Source organism: Pristis pectinata, chromosome 16 (assembly GCF_009764475.1).
Source record: "Pristis pectinata isolate sPriPec2 chromosome 16, sPriPec2.1.pri, whole genome shotgun sequence".
NCBI classification, from domain to species: Eukaryota; Metazoa; Chordata; class Chondrichthyes; order Rhinopristiformes; family Pristidae; genus Pristis; species Pristis pectinata.
Genome location: NC_067420.1, coordinates 6,973,092 through 6,990,982, shown reverse-complemented (window position 1 = coordinate 6,990,982; position 17,891 = coordinate 6,973,092). Strand labels below are relative to the sequence as shown.

At 45.2% G+C, this 17,891-nt stretch overlaps 1 protein-coding gene across 2 annotated transcripts in view; it reads right to left on the bottom strand.

Annotated features, from left to right (window-relative positions):
- Positions 1–15,630, bottom strand: part of gnas (GNAS complex locus) — a 303,471-nt gene extending 287,841 nt beyond the window's left edge. For both annotated transcript variants that reach the window (XM_052031132.1, XM_052031134.1), the window contains exon 1: positions 15,261–15,630. In XM_052031132.1, coding sequence (XP_051887092.1) covers positions 15,261–15,528 — 268 coding nt within the window. In that variant the 5' untranslated portion in view covers positions 15,529–15,630. The remainder of the gene's footprint in view (positions 1–15,260) is intronic.
- Between the last annotated feature and the right edge of the window lie 2,261 nt (positions 15,631–17,891).

The following is a 17,891-nucleotide window of genomic DNA, read 5'->3' as shown; positions in this document are numbered from 1 at the left end:
GGAAAGTATATAGTAAATGGCAGGGCCCTTTGGAGCATTGATGTACAGAGGGATCTTGGGGTGCAAGTCCATAGCTCCCTGAAAGTGGCAACAAAATTGTATAGGGAGGTAAAGGCAGAGTACGGCATATTTGTATATAGAATTATGAGAGCCACAGATAGTGTAGGTAGTCAGATTGTTTTTCCCTGGGTGGAAATGTCAAATAGTAGAGAACATATATTGAAGGTGAGGGGGGTAGAGTTTAAAAGAAATTTGTGAGGTAATTTTATTTTTACACAGAAAGTGGTCGGTGCCTGGAATGTGCTGCCAGAGGATGTGGTGGAATCAGATATGATAGCAACATTTCAGAGGAATTTAGACAGGCACGTGAATAGGCAGGGAAGAGAAGGATATAGACCATCTGCAGGCAAATGGGTTTAGTCTAAATTGGCATTATGGTCTGCACAGATATCATGGGCCAAAGGGCCTGTTCCTGGACTGTACTGTTCTATGAGTCCATGTCAACCATCAACCGGAGCATCCAAAGGAACGGTGGGGGGGGGGGGGGGGGGGGGGGGGGGGGGGGGAGGGGGTGTGTGGGGTGCAAGTTATCTGAAATTGGAGAATTTGATGTTCATGCTGTCAGGTTGTAGACTATCCAGGCGGATATGAGGTGTTGTTCTTCTAGTTTGCATTTGGCCTCACCCTGGCTGTGGAGGAGGCTGAGGATGGACAAGTTGGTGTGGGAAATGAGAAGAGGAGTTGTAATGGGTTGCAACCAACTGGGAGCTCAAGATAGCCATCATGGACAAGCCGCAGGTGCTCAGCATAACAGTCACCCAGTCTGCACCTGGTCTCACCAATGTCAGCCAGCTCATGCCTCACCCCTCCCCCTCACCTCTTCATACTCTCAGTCCTGATGCATGGTCTCAACCCAAAACTTCAACAATCCCTTTTCCTCCAGCAGTTTGTTTTTTTTGTCCGTTGAAATTCTTATCTGCTTTCAAGGATGGCAAATCTCAAATTTAAAAAGAAAAGCATGGATGCTTTTCTAAATGTGAATAGATGCATGATAGAACTTCATGGATTGCTCTGGAGCTGATACTCTTATCTACTGCTGAACACTGATGTCTTTCATTCCTAGTTAAGTACAAAGCGAGGACAGCAGTGAAGTGACATCCAGTATCACACAATAGTCCCAAGAGAGTGAGATCTTCAAACAGTCAGTCAGGTCCCACACCAAGGTACTACTCACTGAGACAAAGTCCGTGCCAAGATGAACAGATTCAATCTGCAACAGTTGTCATGACCCCATGGTTTGGCATTCCATTGATCCATTGGTAGACTGAACATGATGTAGACAACAACCTTAGAAATGCTTTGGTTTGATTTGCATAAATAACCAATTCTAAAGATAACACAAAATTAAGAGCATTTGGAACGACAGTAATTAATGATAAGGAGACACTGATTTACATAGTTTATATCCCTCAACACTGAACATTTACGCTATGTAATTCATCAAACCAGAGCCATTGGTTGTTACTCCCATAAGTGGTTCAAGCTTCTCCCAGGATTTGACAAGCCTCAATAAACAACAGAATGATCCAAAGGTCATAACAGACCTCTGGAAAAAGTTCGCAGCCAAGAGCCACTCACCTCAAAACACTGTTTACCTAAAAAAGGATTACATTGACAATATATACATTTCTCAGTCTGTGCAAACAAGAAATTGAGACTTGCTTTCTCTGTTACACATGGGAACTTAAAATAGTTCCCACTGCTAACACATTGAGCCTGATCCACTTCAGGATTTTACAGACAGCTGAATGTGAAGTTCATACGCATGTGGACATTGCCATTTTGTGAGGTCACAGAAGGTTTCAACCAAGGGCCTGTGCTTTTCCTGTGAAGGGCTGGGCAGGTGTCAAGGCCATACCCTGGGTTAAAGCCTGCACCTTGACTGGGAACTACAAGACTTGGTATATAGCAAGCAGTCCATCTGGCTATATACCAACCCCCAATGTGTAGAATGAATCAATCAATCTCTTTCATAATCAGATATCATGATAATATACCTATGGAACAATACAACCATTTCTGGAAATACCACAAGGTGGTTGGGATTTTGGCAACTAAGCTCTCAGGATTATCAACCCTGTAGTGGCGATTTTAAGTGTTAAGAAACACTTTCATCTGGAACATCTAATTGATGAATAGCCTATGGTGTCCTAATAAAATGACCTTGATGTACACCTTGAGAGTTAACCCTTCAATAGGATGTCACAGCAGAACAAACTTTAAAAATTGGTAAAAATCCTTTTGGGTAAATGGACGTGAATGGGTAATCTAAATGAGGCACTTTATGAAAAATGGTGAACAGGCAAGCAAAAAGGGCACAAGCTTTCCCACACCTTCTGAGAAAAAGACAATTTCAGAATCAAACCAAGCTGGAAAAGAATGATGACAAAAAATCTTCACAAAGATAAATTGTGAGAACGTACAATGGCTCAGACAGTCACCAAGAGGCAGCCATATAAGGTGTTCACAGGGACAGAAAGTAATGAAATCACTTGTATTCCAGGAAGAAAGAGGGAATGTGGATGGGGAGAGACTGGAGGCATGGAATTCAAAAATAAAACAGGTGCAGAGGCGAAAAGACAATGCCTGTTCCTCTAGCATCACCAGTTCTTCCCTTCACACTTATTAACAACGTGCCATTGAAATACCAAAAGGTTTTGGGCTTCAAAAGCAATGATCACACCAAATATTGAACTATAAACACAAACATGTTGTATCATCTTTTGCTGAGCACAAAATCAGCAAGGGTGAAGTAACTGTGCCTGTTTCGCATTTTAAAAAAGTTACAACAATAGATCTACAGCAGAAATAAATGGGAGGAGAAGTGTTCCACTGAACTTCTTGCATCCTGAGACCCATCCCGATATCAGGTCAACTGCAACAGGTAACCCCTAATGTTTGGTTAGTGAGAAAATCAGGTTTCTTTTAATTTCTTTATCTCCTTGTAAATTAGGAGGCCATTTGGCCCATGGAGTCTATGCTGGCTCACAGTGCAATCCCATTCCCACAACTACTCTCCCTACACTGCCACCTACTCCTCCCAGATTCTACCACCAATTAACCTGCCGACAGGCATGTCTCTGGCATGTTGGGGGAAGTCAGAGCACCTGGAGGAAACCTGCAAGTCACAGGCAGAACATGCAAACTCCACACAGACAGCACCAGGGATCAGGTTGAACCCAGGTCACTTGAGTTGCGGGGGGAGCAGCCCCACTAGCTGCACCACTGTTCCAACGCAGGTGAGTGGTAGAATCCGAGAGGGGAGTTGGTGAGAGTGTGGTAAGGATAAACTGGGATTAATGTTGGATTAGTGAGTGCATGGATTTGGTAAGGCAAAAGCTGTTTAACTCCATGAAAGATAGCAAGCTTGATTGGATTCGGAAATTGCTTTTTTTCCCCTCATAGTCCCTACTACAGAGAAAATTCTTTCAGAAACTGCTTCATTTATATCACCCATTAACCTCAATGTACCCAAATCAATTTTTTCCTGTTCTTTTAAGTTTGTTCTGCTTTGATGTATATTGAAGGGTTAATTCTCATGGCTGCACATCAGGACATCATAGGCTATATGGTGATTAGATGTTCAAGAAGCGAGGTATGTTTTTTAATGTGTCGTTACCTCAGGTTAATGGCATTTGTATTAATCCAGCTGCAGCCGAATAAAACATGCCTGTGTCAAACAGTCACTGCTCGTGTGCACCTCCTAGTGGCCAATTCTTACACAGTCCTCGCAGAACTAGGCTGTTCCCATCGTTTGTGGTCCAATTCGTAAATTGTTTTACCATACACTGGAAGTATGCTGCTTAATCACCCAGGCAAAGTTCATAAAGTTGGTCCAAATATTTTAGCAGATGAGGAGTGCAGTAACAGAGATAATACTATCTCTCAGCATATCCTTGGGATGATGGGGAGAGTTGGACAGAGATAATACTATCTCTCAGCATATCCTTGGGATGATGGGGAGAGTTGGTGGTGAAGAGGGAGTGGAGAAAGGCTAGAGAAGTACCTCTTAAATCCACTGACAGGTCTGGCAATCTTCCAACCACCAAGAGCCATCAACTTCCCAACTCAGCTCCGGGATCAGACATCCCATACGCTGAATGATCTCCCAATCTACCTCATCGTGGCCCTTGCACTTTGTTTGTTTACCTGCACCGCACTTTCTCTGTAGCTGCAACATTATATTCTGCAGTCCATTTTCTTTTTTACTACCTCAATGTACTTATTTATGGGATGATCTGTATGGATAGCACACCAACAAAGTTTTTCACAGTATCTCATGACAATATACCAATACCATACCAACCAGTACCATACCTATCGTGACTTTGCGTGTTTCACATGCTTCACAACAAATTCTGAAGTCTAGTCTTTGCTGTAACATGGAAGATGCACTGGGCAGTAAGTACAGACTTAGTGGAAGCTTCCAGTAGCAGCTATAAGATAATGACTAGGCAATGTGTTTTGTTAGAAATGAACTGTGTTGGCCAAAGGCCAGAGTACAGAGAACACTTCTGCTCTTCATTGAATAATCTCAAGGCATTTTGCACATCCAGATAGGGAGTCAGTTAGCAGGCTGACAGTGCAGCACCCCTTCAGTACCGCACCTGTGTTTCATTATCTGCTCATATCTCTACGGCGGAACGTGAACCCTCGACCTTCTGTCTCAGAAGTGCCAGCACTCACCCTGAAATAAAATCAACAGGCCACGTGGCACCTGTGGAAAGAAAATCAAAGCTAATGTCCTGATGAAGAGGTCATTGACCTGAAGCATTGTCTCTTCTCTCTCTGTAGATGCTGCCTGACCTGCTGAGTGTTTCAGTCATTTTCTGTTCTTATCCTGTATTTGCCATTTCTTGCTTTTCTATTGCTCTATCTGTCTGAAATCACATTGTCTCATCGTCAGAGAATCTTCAAGTGTTTTTTTTGTACTGGAAAGGACCCTTTTCAGTCAAGGAGCATCAACAGGTTCTCTGAGATATCCCAGGCCACTGTTATGGAACAGAGTAAACCATGGCACATATTATGGACCAGTGGCCATTCACCAAGGTTTTTGCGGTACACATGGTTACCAAGATCATGGCTGGATGTAGATTAAAGGCAAACAGTAAATAAATAAATAGGCAGATAGATTGATAATAGGTCCCTCTTTACCAGCTAGGTTTGCTGCAAAAGTTTTTTTCCTTTATAATGTCAATGTCTTTGTTGGCCCACCTGAACCAGCCAGCCACTCATCAACACTAGCAGTCTGTAAAATGAAGAACTATGGACCAGTTACCCTGACATCAGTAGCAGGGAAAATGCTGCAATCTGTAATTATAGAAGTAGCAACAGGGGTCTTAGAGAATAATAATCGAGTTTACGTCGACTTATGAAGGGGAAATCATGTTTGCCCAATCTGTTGTAGAGTATAGAGGTTGTCTGGAACAGAACAGTGTGAACCAGTTGATGTGGTTTATTCAGACATTCAGAAGATCTTCTATAAGGTCCCACACAAAAAATTATGAACAAATTACAGCACACGTCATTGGCCAATAAATGGTGTGCACTGAGGACTAGTTATTGGTTAGTATTAGGTGCAATTTGTAGAAGTATTTTTGAAACATATAAACATGAACACCAGCCTCTATCCTCTCTGTGTTTACCGTAGCTTGTATTTAAATACTAAATGCAAGAACTTCAGACTTTATTAAGTATTCTTCACATAATAAACTGTGAATGTAACCTAATCATGAAGCACGATAGAATACATTCAACAGCTCAATCTGAGACAGTAGGTTCAATGGTGAGTACTGAAGTGATTAAATGTGTCAGTCAACATAAGAGTGATAATTGTATCAGAGCTTTGAGGACCAAGACTATGGATAAGACAAGGATGGAGTGTGAATAATTACTGGATGGGCTGTGAAGATTCTTCACAATATATGTGGAAACAAAGAACCTGGTAGCATTAAGACAACAGAGAGGCCTTCTTTCTGAGACCTACCTGCTGGAGAATGGGGAATCTGTTCACTAGTAAGAACCATAATTGGCTATATTAGTAGTTGATCAATTGTTAATTATTGTCCTTGTTTCCAACTGTATAAAACTTGGTGTACTCCAACCCCCTGAGAGACTCTTGCCAGAAGTCTTCTCTGCATGCTTGGATCAATCAAATAAGGGCTTGTTGCATCTACATCTCTGGACTGCAAGTGGTATTCGTTCCATAACAAGACAGAAGTCAGGAAATTGGATTAAAAGGGTCATTTTCAGGTTGGGAGGCTGTGATAAGTGGAGTGCATCACGGATTGGTGATATTCACAATGTGTAATTGATTTGGGTGAGGGGTATTGTGTAATATCTGTATGTTTGCTGACAATTCAAGGCTGGGTCTATTGTGGGCTGTAAGGAGGATGCAGGGAGGCTTCAGGGAGCTATAGACAGGTGACAGTAGTAAGTATGCATATGACAGATGGAATATAATGTTGATAAATACAACATCATCCACCTTGTTCAAAAATAAATTGAAACAGAGCATTTTTCAAATGGGGAGCAACTAAAAGGCATTGCGGTTCAGAGGGACTTGGTGATCCTTGTACACAGATCGGGGAAAGTTAATATGCAGATTCGATGAGCAATTAGGAAAACAAAAGCAAATGGCATATTGGCCTTCGCTGCAAGAGAATTTCAGAGTGAGAGTAAAGATGTCTTGCTCCAATCATATGGGGCTAACGTGAGACTGAATCTGGAATATTGTGTAAAGGACCTATCCAAGGAACCAAATTAACATAGGAATAATCCTTTCTTCCAATTGCAGTGCAGACTGATTCCTAGGGAACTGCGTTTGTTGTATGAGGAGGCAACTTATAAGGTTGAGAAGTGATCTCACTGAAACGTACATAGCTCTTCCCGAGCTTGACAGGGCAGATGCCGGGTGCATGTTTCCCTGAGCTGGGATGTCTGCTATCAGGGGTCAAGTCTTCAAATAAGAGGTCAGCCATTAAGGATGGAGATAAAAAGAAATTCCTCCACCCAGAGTGTGATGAATCTTTGAAATTCTTTACTTCAAATGGTTGTGGAGTCGCTGAGTATAGTTAGCACAGAGACAGATAACTTTTTAGTTATTGGGGATGTGGTTGGTGCTGGAAAGCAGCACGAAGGAAAGAGATCAGATATGATCTTATTGAAAGGCAAAGCAGGCACAAAAAGCCAAAGGGCTTCCCCCTGCTCCTGCTTCTTGAGTTGTTACATTCATTGGACTCCCATTCCAAGTTCTGGCAGCATCCCGGAAAACGACTTTAGCGCGACATTTTTTTCAGGAAATGTTTACTGTTCTACATCTTTAGCTGTTAAACATCCTCCACAACTTATTTGTTCTCTCCTCCCATGACTGTTATAGTCATTCACTTACAGAGCTCCCAGCCACTCCCAGCCCAGTAACGCTATACTTAAAATCCTCATCCTTTTGTTCAACCCCTTCCATTTCTCTTCCCTATCTCTGTAACCTTGCAAAGTATCTTATCCAAGAGGGGATAAAACTAACCAAGTCATAAAGCAAAGTCCATTTGTGGAGCTACACCCTACATTCAATGAAACATTCCCTATCCTTACCTCCTAAGCCATGAGTAAAATGGGTTTGATCATTAATTTGGTTACCAAACAACCTATACAGCCTTGTTATCTTATATAACAGATATAAAAGTGAGATTTCTTACGTCAATTTAGCGATTGTGTAAGTTCCAGCGCATGTTGAAATTGCAGAGAAACTCATAATGATGAGAATCACTTGCAAAAAATTCCTTCTCTACGTTTTCCCTTTGTGGCTATATCTGTTAACGCACATAACCTGAAGCATAAGTATTGTTACCCAAACAATCAAATGTCTTTTTTTTTAAACAGATAACATTTCCAGAGTGCATCCTAAACATCTGAGAAGTGAATAGATGAGAGCAATGTCAGTATTGACACCACTGTACTAGCTTATGAGTTGCAAGCAGTTTGGGACTTAGGGAAAAATCTATGAACGATGGCAAACAACACAGGGCAACTACCGCATTCTCCTCATAAAATCAGATTGCATCTCTGGCAAAATGCAGTGAACAAATTACTTAGATAATACAAATTGTGGGCACAAAATCAATCCCAGCTACTTAGAGTAGGATAGTTTCAGGCACAAGTGACAGGGGAAATACTCAGTCATTTCCATGTTCACTAAGGCCTGTTCTCTCACAACATCCAGCCAAAAAGGAAACTGATGTACTATAAAAGCCAAGAGGCCTAAAAATTTTGATGGCAGTTGATATTAGGAACATCTGACCAATTAAAAGATCTCCTAAACCCTACTGTTAATCCTTATCTCTGCAGTATGGGCATGTGTTGCTGTGATACTAGTGGGGTCAATCCTTGGAGCAAGGGGTAATAACAATGAAAATTCACAGGGGCAAGAGAGAGGCAAATTTGAGAGCAAGATTAAAATCACTTTAATTGGTTTCACAGAATCTTCTAAATTTTGCCACCGGCATTGGGTAGGGTGCAAACTGTGAATTAAAAAGAATCATCAGAACTTATCCTCACATCCATCAGTGTTCCTGAAAGCCAGCCAATGGAATGGGCACATGTTGCAACTAAATTCCTTGCAAAATTCCCCACCCACAACATCACTTTTGTGGTCCCAAGCAGTGGGTGGAGACACCAGCACATGGTTGGCTCAAAGAGAAAACAAGAACTAAAGATGCAGAATCAAAGGGACAAAAACAGAGATCTGGAACACAGAAAACCCTTGACAGGGCTTCCAGTTCTCAGCCCACTCAGTCTGTTCATCTCCGTATACAAGAATGTAGTTCTATTTTCAAAACATTCAAGACAACCATTGCCCACCTCTCCAGAATTTTTTTTTAACTGAAGAAGAAAATGCAAGTTTATTTAAACTATGAAAGACTCAGCTTATTTACACAGGCCTTTCAGATCCATTGGTAGTAAAATTATAATTCTCGGCAGAGAACTATCTGCAGCACCTCTGCTTCCATCCACCACTCACCCATACATCAATACTTCTCTTCACAACCTTGTCCACTGGGCAACATCAGTCATGGAGAGTTGGGGGCTGACGTGAGTTTTATCTTAAGCGTCCACTATTGGTGAGTGAATCAGGCAATTTACTCAACATTGGGCAACTCCAAGGGCCCCAACAACAATTTTAGCATGGGGGTATGAGACAGATGGCAATGCCTTTTGTTCCTCTCTCCCCTCAGCCACAAACAACCTCCCATATTCTGCTTGTGTCTTACAGGCAAGGGTATGGGACAGAGACCTCAGGCTCCAGGCAACCACTGTGTAGTACTCACAAAAAACCAGGGTAACTATTCCTGCCATCTCTTTCCCTACCTATGGGGAGCAGCTGACCCAGACACCATGATCTGCCACTCTCCTGTTGCAGTGGTGAGAGAGGGAACTTGCAGTACTGGTGATTCTATAATAGTCATCACCTGTCCTATTGCTTCCTGAGCAATTCAGCACATATCCCTCACAATCCAATAATGAAAGGTTCAGATAAACCGCATTCTTTTTCTTCAGCTACAGATTTGCCATGTGCTCTTCACTCTTTTCATTTTTTGTTGCTGCCCTCTGTTCTGGATCTTGCATCACTAAACCAGGATGCTTAAAAACAAAAGAACTTAAGAACAGAATGCACACACAACTGCTGACCTGCTCACTTTGTCAACACAAACCTGGTATCTGTGGTCAAGGGCTCAACTCAGTGCTGCACATGCACAAACAAAAATTCAGGGAATTAATCTTCACTGCAAGAACTTCTGAATGGACAAATATACAAGGAAGGCAAATGCTCTGTTAGCATTCATTTCAAGAGGACTAGAACATAAAAGCAAAGATGTACTGCTGAGGCTTTATAAGGTGTTGGTCAGCCTGCATTTGGAATATCGTGGAGCAACACACAAAATGCTGGAGGAACTCAGCAGGTCAGGCAGCATCTATGGAGGGAGATGAACAGTTGACATCTCGGACTGAGACCCTTCATCAGGAATATTGTGAGCAATTTTGGGCCCCGTATCTGAGGAAAGATGTGCTGGCCCTGGAGAGGGTCCAGGAAAGATTCACAAGAATGAAAGGCTTAAAGTATGAAAAGCATTGATGCCTCTGGGCCTGCACTCAATGGAGTTCAGGAGGATGAGGGGGGGATCTCATGGAAACCTACCAAATACTGAAAGCCTGGATGTGGGGAGGATGTTTCCATTAGTAGGAGAGTCCAGGATCTAAGGGCACAACCTCAGAATAAAGGGACGTCCCTTCAGAACTGAGATGAGGAGGAATTTCTACAGCCAGAGGGTGGTAAAACTGTGGATTTTGTTGCTACAGAGGGCTGTGGAGGCCAAGTCATTGGGTGTATTTAAGGCAGAAATCGATAGGTTCTTGACCAGTAAGGGGGTTAAGCAGGGAAGGTGAGAGAATGGGGTTGAGAAAAAAAATCAGCCATGATTGAATGGTGGAGCAGACTCGATGGGCTGAATGGCCTAATCCTGCTCCTATATCTTATGGCCTTTAATCTTATATATTTTCACAAGGCTGATAAAGTTCCGAATGCTACCCCTGGGGTACGAGACAGTAAGCCACAATGAAGAGGCTGCATTTACAATGCGGGGGGTTGGGGGTGGGGGTGGGGGGTGTAAAACGGACCCCAATATGGCCCCTGCCATCCTGTTCTCACATGCAAATCTCAACAACGTTTTGAGCCTAGATACTCAAGATGAAACTCATTGAAGATTCAATGAGTTAATCCATCAATAAGGTGAGCCCTACGGATGTTGCTGATTTAACCAGGATGATAGCCGATGAGGTGTCCTAAGCCCCAAATTTAAACTACTCTGCCTCATTTTCAAATCCCTCCCTACCCTTCCCTGTAACCTTCTCCAGCCCTCAGTCCAAGGAAGAGAGTACGTCTCCAAGAAACACAGACAGAAGTTGAATTCAGTGCATGAACAGACGTCTCAGTTTCCCATAAACAATGCCAGAACCACCCCATACTCATCGCTGACATATACCAGAATGCAGTCAGTTCATCTTCCCTAAACCTCAGGATTGTCCCTCTTCAGTGCTGCATGGCAACAAACTAACCCCATGTCTTTGCAAACCTCTGCTTATATTAATCACAAACTTACTTTCTTAGGAGGTTAAGGAGGTTCAGTTTGTCACCAAACACTCTTACAAACTTCTACAGAAGTACTATTGAAAGTATCCTGACTGGTTGCATCATGGTCTGGTACGGTACTTCAAATTTGAATGCACAGGAATGTAAGAAGCTGCAGAGATTAGTGGACTCTGCCCAATACATCACAGGCACATCCCTCCCCACCATCGGTAGTATCTACAGGAGGCGCTGCCTCAAGAAGGCAACATCATCTGGGTCATGCCATCTTCTCACAGCTACCATCGGGCAGAAGGTACAGAAGCCTGAAGTCTCACACCACCAGGTTCAGGAACAGCTACTTCCCTTCAACCATTCAGTTCTTGAACCAACCTGCACAACTCTAATCACTACAGTTTAGCAACACTATGACCACATTGCACTAAAATGGACTTTGTTTTTTTTTGTTCTAATTGTGTTCTTTCTTGTAAATATTGTATATAATGTATGCTTAATTTATGTTTTTTCTTGTGAATGTTGTGTATCTGATGCTCTGTGCCTGTGATGCTGCTGCAAGTAAGTTTTTCATTGCACCTGCGCATACATGTAATTGTGCAGATGACAATAAACTCGACTTTGACTTTGAAACACAACCCCTCAGAATCAGAATCAGGTTTATGATCACTGACATATGTCGTGAAATGTGTTGTTTTGTGGCAGCAGTACAGTGCAAAGACATAAAAATTACTATAACTTACAAAAATAAATAAATAGTGCAAAAGAGGAATAACAAGGTAGTGTTCATGGGTTCATGGACCGTTCAGAAATCGGATGGCAGAGGGGGTGGTGCAGATCAACCCAGTTACTGGCCCTCTTTTCTCAGTTTCATTAAACACTCAGCACCCAAAATCTAATGGATGGAAACCTCTGAATATAAAACCAATTCTAAGGTTGAAGAAGAACAAAATTTACCATTTCCACAAAAATCCCAATGCCACGTGCTAATGATCCTATGGTAACCAGACACTCAGCTGGAACATTAACCTGTAGACCTTTCTCCAGTGCAATGTATCAATTAGAAAGACCAAAAATGAACCCACATCAGCTAAGCATCAATACGCCATGCAAAATGGGAAAAGTGGCTCCTGTATTCCTCTGGACACTCAACCCCATAGTGTAGGACAGCGATAGTGTTTGTTATTTTGATGTATTAAGTAGATGGTCCTCAAATTAATATTAAAAACATGACACAAAAATATTTTGATAGCGAAACATCCCACGGCATTTCACAAGTGCGTCATCAAATACAAGGTAACCCTGAAGAGGTAATGGGACGGGGTGGTGGCTTGGTCTAAGAGGTAGGCTGCAACGGACAGCCCAACGGGAAGTGGAAAGTGGGAATGGGTTGAAGAGGGAAGGCATTTATGCACAAGGAAAATCTTAAACTAGGTACAGGTGCCAATTTAGGCCAGCAGAGATCATGGCAGTTGGAAAATCGAACAGTGCAACACAGAACACGGACAGCATCATTTTAGAAAAGTTGGCTTTAAAATGGATAAGGGGAGACCAAGCAAAGCAATTAAATTACAAAGGGCAGGCACAGTAGTGTAGCGGTTAGTGTAACGCTTTTACAGCGCCAGCAACCTGGGTTCAATTCCGGCCGCTGTCTGTAAGGTGTTTGTACATTCTCCCCGTGTCTGTGTGGGTTTCCTCTGGGTGCTCCGGTTTCCTCCCACATTCCAAAGACATACGGGTTAGGAAGTTGTGGGCAGGCTATGTTGGCCCCGGAAGCGTGGCGACACTTGCGGGCTGCCCCCAGAATACTCTACGCAAAAAATGCATTTCACTGTGTGTTTTGATGTACATGTCACTAATAAAGATCTTATACAAATAGTTAAACTGGATATGACAAAGCCATATTGTGGCATAAAAACAGAAAACACTGAAAATATTCATCAGATCAGGTAGCTTCTGTGGAAGGTTAACGGAGCTATCATTTAAGCTCAATGATCTTTGGTCACGCATGTGTTTTTTGTAGAATCTACATGAGGCATTGCCTCAAGAAGGCAACATCCATCATCAAAGATCCCCACCATCTGGGCCGTGCCATCTTCTCGCAGCTACCATCGGGCAGGAGGTACAGAAGCCTGATGTCCCACACCACCAGGTTCAAGAACAGCTACGTCCCTTCAACCATTTGGTGCTTGAACCAACCGGCACAACCCTAATCACTGCACTATAGCAACACTATGACCACTTTGATCACTTTGCAATAAAATGGTCTTTTTTTTTGTTCTAATTGTGTTCTTTCTTGTAAAAATTGTGTATAATTTATAATTTATGTTTTCCTTGTGAATATTGCTTATATGATGCTATGTGCCTGTGATTCTGCTGCAAGTAAATTTTTCATTGCACACATGTACTTGTGCACATGACAATAAACTCAACTTCGACTTTGACTTTTTTGCAGATGGGCTGAAGTAGGGGCCAAGGTATGGGATATCACAAGCATGGAGCCAGTCAGCTTGCAAATAGGCCCTTTGCCCAATGAATCTGCACTGACCATCAAATAACCATCTATACTAATCCTACACACATCCCACTTTTCTTCTCACATTCCCATCAACTCTCCCTCCCCCTGCCACCTACCTACACTTGGGGTAACTTAAAGTGGCCAATTAATCCACCAATCAGCATGTCTTTGGTCTGCAGGGCAAAAGCAGAGCACCCTCCACATGGTCATTAGTAGAACTTGCAAACTCCACACAGACAACACCCAAGGTCAGGATCAAACTTGCACCTTTGAAACTGTCAGGCAGCAGCGAAGATCACTGCGCAAACAGGCAGTCATTGCGGTGACAGCAGAGGGCAAAAGTTCAGTTCCAGGACAAAGACAATATCAACTTGTGAACTGTTTTGGTTCAGCCTGCAACAGTGCAAGGGAGGATAGAGGTGAGTATTATCCTAATATTTTGTTTTTTTTCCCACAATGCTTATCTGGAGAAAACCTGGATCGCCCAGGACTGGACGTCACAGACCATCTGTGGGGGAGTGAAGAGAGATGGAGCCAGGTCATCGAACACTGCACTACAGGATACAACGCACCAGTAACTTGTGCTTTTACAGCACTCTCAGTAATGTTCCAAGCAGGCAAGAATTGACATCAAACCAAGCAAGATGACATTAGAAGGGGTGAGCGAATGCGTGGTTAAAAAGATGCTTTTAAGGATCAGGGCCTAGGCAGCTGATGATGCAGACACCAAGGGGGCAGAGATGAAGGAAGGTAGCATCCACAGAGGATGCGGGAGATTGTAAAGAAGTTCATGGTTATGGTTACATTTGAACAGGAGAATGTTCAATACGACATAGAACACTACAGCACAGTACAGGCCCTTCGGCCCACAATGTTGTGCTGACATTTTATCCTGCTCTAAGATCTATCTACCCCTTCCCTCCCACATAGCCCTCCATTTCTCTATCATTCATGTGTCTATCTAAGAGTCTCTTAAATGTCCCTAATGTATCTGCCCCCACAACCTCTGCCGGCAGTGCGTTCCACACACCCACCACTTTCTGTGTAAAAAAAACTTACCCCTGACATCCCCCTTATACCTTCCTCCAATCCCCTTAAAATTAAGCCATTTTCGCCCTGGGGAAAAAGTCTCTGACTGTCTGCTCGATCTATGCCTCTTGTACACCTCTTATCAAGTCGCCTCTCATCCTCCTCTCCAAAGAGAAAAGCCCCAGCTCACTCAACCTATGAGGGTTACAAAACAAAAATGTAACCATAACCCTGAACTTCTTTACCCCGAAGCCCAAAGCACTCCCCATTTTTGGGTGAGAGCTGGCAGGAGTTTTTGGGGCTTGATGTGCAGCAGGCCTGAGAAGGGGAGCTGGCCGGATCAGAAGTGGCTCCGACAGGGTCGTGACAGTGACAGTTTATCAACTTCATCACAACTTTCCGCGCCGGGCCCCCCATCAACGGGGCTGAGGGCATGTGGCTGAGGGCTGGTGTTGGGGGGGGATGACTGAAGGGCGAGTTGCCAGGGGAAGGGCAGAGTGGCGGGCGGGGGGGACTCACCGAGGAGGAGGAGCCGGTGGGTCTGCTTGTACTCCCGTTTCTCCGCCTTCAGGCTCTTGTCGATGCTCCGGCTCCGCTTCTTGTCGGCTTTCAGCCGGGCTTTCTCCTCGGCCCGCAGCCGCTCCCTCAGCTGCCCGTCAGCCTGCTCGTGTGGCCCGGCTTCGCCGTCGCCTCCGCCGGCGGCGGCCGTGCGGGCCCCCGGGTACCCGACGGTGGAGGCGGCGTGGGGAGCCAGGAGCCGGGAGCGCAGGCTGTAGCAGGTCCCCATGGTGCGAGAATGTGGCGGCGGGGAGAGGCTCCGCCGCCCGCCCGCTCCCAGCCGGTGCCAATCACAGGCAGGGCAGCGCCCGCCGCAGGGGATCCGGCAGCAGGGCACGGCCCAGGGCCGGGGAGGGGCCGGCAGCCCGGGGGAGGGGAGGGGAGAGCCTGGGGAGTGGAGATCACAGCCCCGGGGAGGGGGGATCTCAGCCCCGGGGAGGGGAGGGGAGGGGAGGGGAGAGTCCGGGGAGGGGGGAATCACAGCCCCGGGGAGGGGGGGAGGGTACAACCCCAGGGGAGGGGGGATCTCAGCCCCGGGGAGGGGAGGGGAGAGCCGGGGGGGTGGGAGTCACAGCCCCGGGGAGGGGAGAGCCCGGGGAGGGGAGGGGAGAATCCGGGGAGGGGGGAAATCACAGCCCCGGGGAGGGGAGAGCCCGGGGAGGGGAGGGGAGAGTCCGGGGAGGGGGGAATCACAGCCCCGGGGAGGGGAGATCACAGCCCCGGGGAGGGGGAGGGGAGATAGCCCCTGGGGATGGGGAGGGCATGGCCCCGGGGAGGGGGCATCACAGCCTGGGGCTGGGGGAGGGGAGATCACAGCCCCAGGGAGAGGGGACCACAGCCCAAGGTCAGGAAGAGGGGTGTGAGGCAGAGCCCAAAGCCAGGGAGGTCAGAGCCTGGGGCCAAGGAGGACAACCCAGAGAGCTCACAGGGCAGGGCCAGGGAGGAGGAGACAGCTCAGGGAGGGCACAGCCCAGATTCATTCATTCCCCCCCTCTCTCTCTCTCCCCCTCCCTCTCCCCCCTCCCCCTCCCTCTCTCCCCCTCCCTCTCCCTCTCTCCCCCTCCCTCTCCCTCTCTCCCCTCCCCATTCTTTCTCTATCTGTGCACCAAATAATCACCCAGTATTCCTGATTTCTCCTCAACACCCTGCATTCCACTTCAGACACGCACCCCTGGAGAGAGAGGTTCTTGTTATGTCTCCTCACCTCTCCCGCCAAACCTTCCTCAGATGTGCAGGTTCTGCTGCAGCTGGAGCTCTATGTTTTTAGACTGGAGCTGTGGGGTTGCTGAGGTGCAGCCCCGAAATGGAAATCTGGGTGGATCGCACATTCAGAGAGGTGATCAGGGCACAGCTTAAACACGAGCAGGCAGGGAGCTTGTGGGTGAGCAGACAGGTTGTGCAGGACTCCTCTGAGTCAACATCATTCTCTAGAAAATTTTCTTTTTAGATGTTGGGCAGCTGATGATTCCTCTGGGAATGGCAGCCAGAGCCAAGAACACAGCACCATGAGTGGGCCATCTGCACCAGAGAGGAGGAAGAGGTGTGAAGGAGCATTAATGATTGGAGATCCAAGTTAGGCTGGTATTTCTGCACCTCTGGATGTTTCTCCAGGAGAATCTTATAGGATGTAAGACGCCTGCCCTCTGCCCTGTTTTCACTCTGCATCATGGTGACTACTTCACATGTTACAAAGAAGCCTGATCTGGACTCTTAAGGCATTAATTGTAATTTAATTTCTGGCATAGTTTAAAGATGATTCGGTTAATTAAGGGAAAGAGAAAGAAGGAATAGCTTGAGAAAAGACAATCAGATCAAGATGGGTTAAATGTTGCACAAATCTCAGTGAAATGAGGCTTTGAAATGGTGAGGGAATATATCTAAAGACATGCTGGAACACAATCTGTGGAAGCAGAGTAACAGTTCAGATCAGTTTACATTTACAGGCATTATAAATCTGCCTGCATCTGCAAGTTAAGGGATGGAAACTGATTGATTGAAAACAAAATTGCAGAAGCTGGAGATCTGAAATAAAAACAAAAACAGAAAGCTGGAAAAGCTCGGCAGACAGAGGTATACAAAATATTAAGAGGAATAGTAGACAGCCAGCACCTCTTTCCCAGAGCACCAATGCTCAATACGAGAGGGTATGGCTTTAAAGTAATGGGTGGGGAAATTAAGGGAGATATCAGAGGGAGGTTTTTCACCCAGAGAGTGGTTGGGGCATGGAATGCGCTGCCTGGGGCGGTGGTGGAGGCAGGTACGTTAGTCAAATTCAAGAGATTACTGGATAGGCATATGGAGGAATTTAAAATAGAGGGATATGTGGGAGGAAGGGGTTAGATAGTCTTAGGTGAGGTTTAAAGGTCGGCGCAGCATTGTGGGCCGAAGGGCCTGCATTGTGCTGTACTGTTCTATGTTTTTATATGTTGCCTTCCTGGTGGCAGGGTCAAAGATGTCACTGAACAACTGCAGAGCATCCAGAAAGGGGAGGGTGTACTGTCAGAGGTCTTGTTCCATGTTGTAAAAGGGATGAGGTCCTGCAGGCAGTTTAGGGAGCTAGAAAAGAGGTTAAAAAGCAGTACGTCAAGGGTA